Source organism: Lontra canadensis, unplaced genomic scaffold, assembly GCF_010015895.1.
Source record: "Lontra canadensis isolate GAN:19392208 unplaced genomic scaffold, GSC_riverotter_1.0 scaffold2261, whole genome shotgun sequence".
Lineage (NCBI taxonomy): Eukaryota > Metazoa > Chordata > Mammalia > Carnivora > Mustelidae > Lontra > Lontra canadensis.
The window spans coordinates 1-1,391 of record NW_022633245.1 but is presented as its reverse complement, the minus strand read 5'-3'; the positions used below and the strand labels follow the sequence as shown (position 1 = coordinate 1,391).

At 45.4% G+C, this 1,391-nt stretch overlaps 1 protein-coding gene across 1 annotated transcript; it reads left to right on the top strand.

The window, feature by feature from the left end:
- Positions 1-39: 39 nt before the first annotated feature.
- On the top strand, positions 40-1,384 carry LOC116863683 (ATPase family AAA domain-containing protein 2B-like; the record flags this gene model as incomplete). Its single annotated transcript, XM_032851062.1, has 1 exon — positions 40-1,384. A coding segment is annotated over exon 1 (1,345 nt), but the record flags the coding sequence as incomplete, so codon positions are not given.
- Between the last annotated feature and the right edge of the window lie 7 nt (positions 1,385-1,391).

Sequence of the window (1,391 nt, the reverse complement as noted above, 5' to 3'; positions counted from 1 at the left end):
TGTTAGAAAAAGCTTAATGAGTATTTGGTGCTCAAAACAATGAAATGGGGGTCCAAGTCGCCTGGGCCCGGGCCTGGGCCTGGGGCCGGAGCAGAGCCTGGGGCGACCGGAGGCAGCAGCCATTTCATCTCCTCTCGGACCCGCTCCTCCAAGACCCGCGCTGCCAGCTGCCCCGGCGCCAAGGCCGGGGGAAGCGGTGGTGCCGGCGTCGCTCTGGAAGAGGCCCGGAAAGCTGAAGTCGATGGTAGTTTAAGTGATAGCCATGTGTCTCCTCCAGCCAAACGCACTTTGAAACAACCTGATTCTGTTTGCAAAGACAAATCAAAATCACGAAGTACTGGTCAGCGAGAGGAATGGAACATACCAACTGGACAGGCCAGGTTAACTTCTCAGCCTGGTGCTACATTACCAAACGGACATAGTAGCTTATCCCTTCGAAGCCATCCCCTTCGAGGGGAAAAGAAGGGAGATGGGGACCTTTCTTGTATAAATGGTGACATGGAAGTCAGAAAAAGTTGTCGTTCCAGGAAAAACAGATTTGAAAGCGTGAACCAGAGTTTGTTATTTGATCAACTAGTAAATAGTACTGCTGAAGCTGTACTACAGGAAATGGACAACATTAACATCAGACGGAATCGTCAGTCAGGAGAAGTAGAAAGACTTAGAATGTGGACTGATACAGAATTTGAAAACATGGATATGTATTCAAGAGTGAAAAGGCGAAGAAAATCACTGAGAAGAAATAGTTATGGGATACAGAATCATCATGAGGTCTCCACTGAGGGTGAAGAAGAAGAATCTCAAGAGGAGGATGGAGATATAGAAGTTGAAGAGGCAGAAGGAGAAGAAAATGATAGACCGTATAATTTGAGACAAAGGAAAACAGTGGATCGATACCAAGCACCTCCAATAGTACCGGCTCATCAAAAAAAGAGGGAAAACACACTGTTTGATATTCACAGATCTCCAGCAAGAAGAAGCCATATCAGGAGAAAGAAGCATGCCATTCATAGTAGTGACACAACTTCTTCTGATGAAGAACGCTTTGAAAGGAGGAAATCAAAAAGCATGGCAAGAGCAAGAAATAGGTGTTTGCCTATGAACTTCAGAGCAGAAGATTTAGCTAGTGGTATTCTCCGAGAACGTGTCAAAGTGGGTGCAAGCTTGGCTGATGTTGATCCAATGAACATTGATAAATCAGTGCGGTTTGATAGCATAGGTGGATTGAGCCATCATATTCATGCACTAAAGGAAATGGTAGTATTCCCACTTTTATATCCAGAAATTTTTGAAAAGTTTAAGATCCAGCCTCCTAGGGGCTGTTTGTTTTATGGCCCTCCTGGCACAGGTAAAACCTTGGTTGCCAGAGCATTAGCTAATGAGTGCAGTCA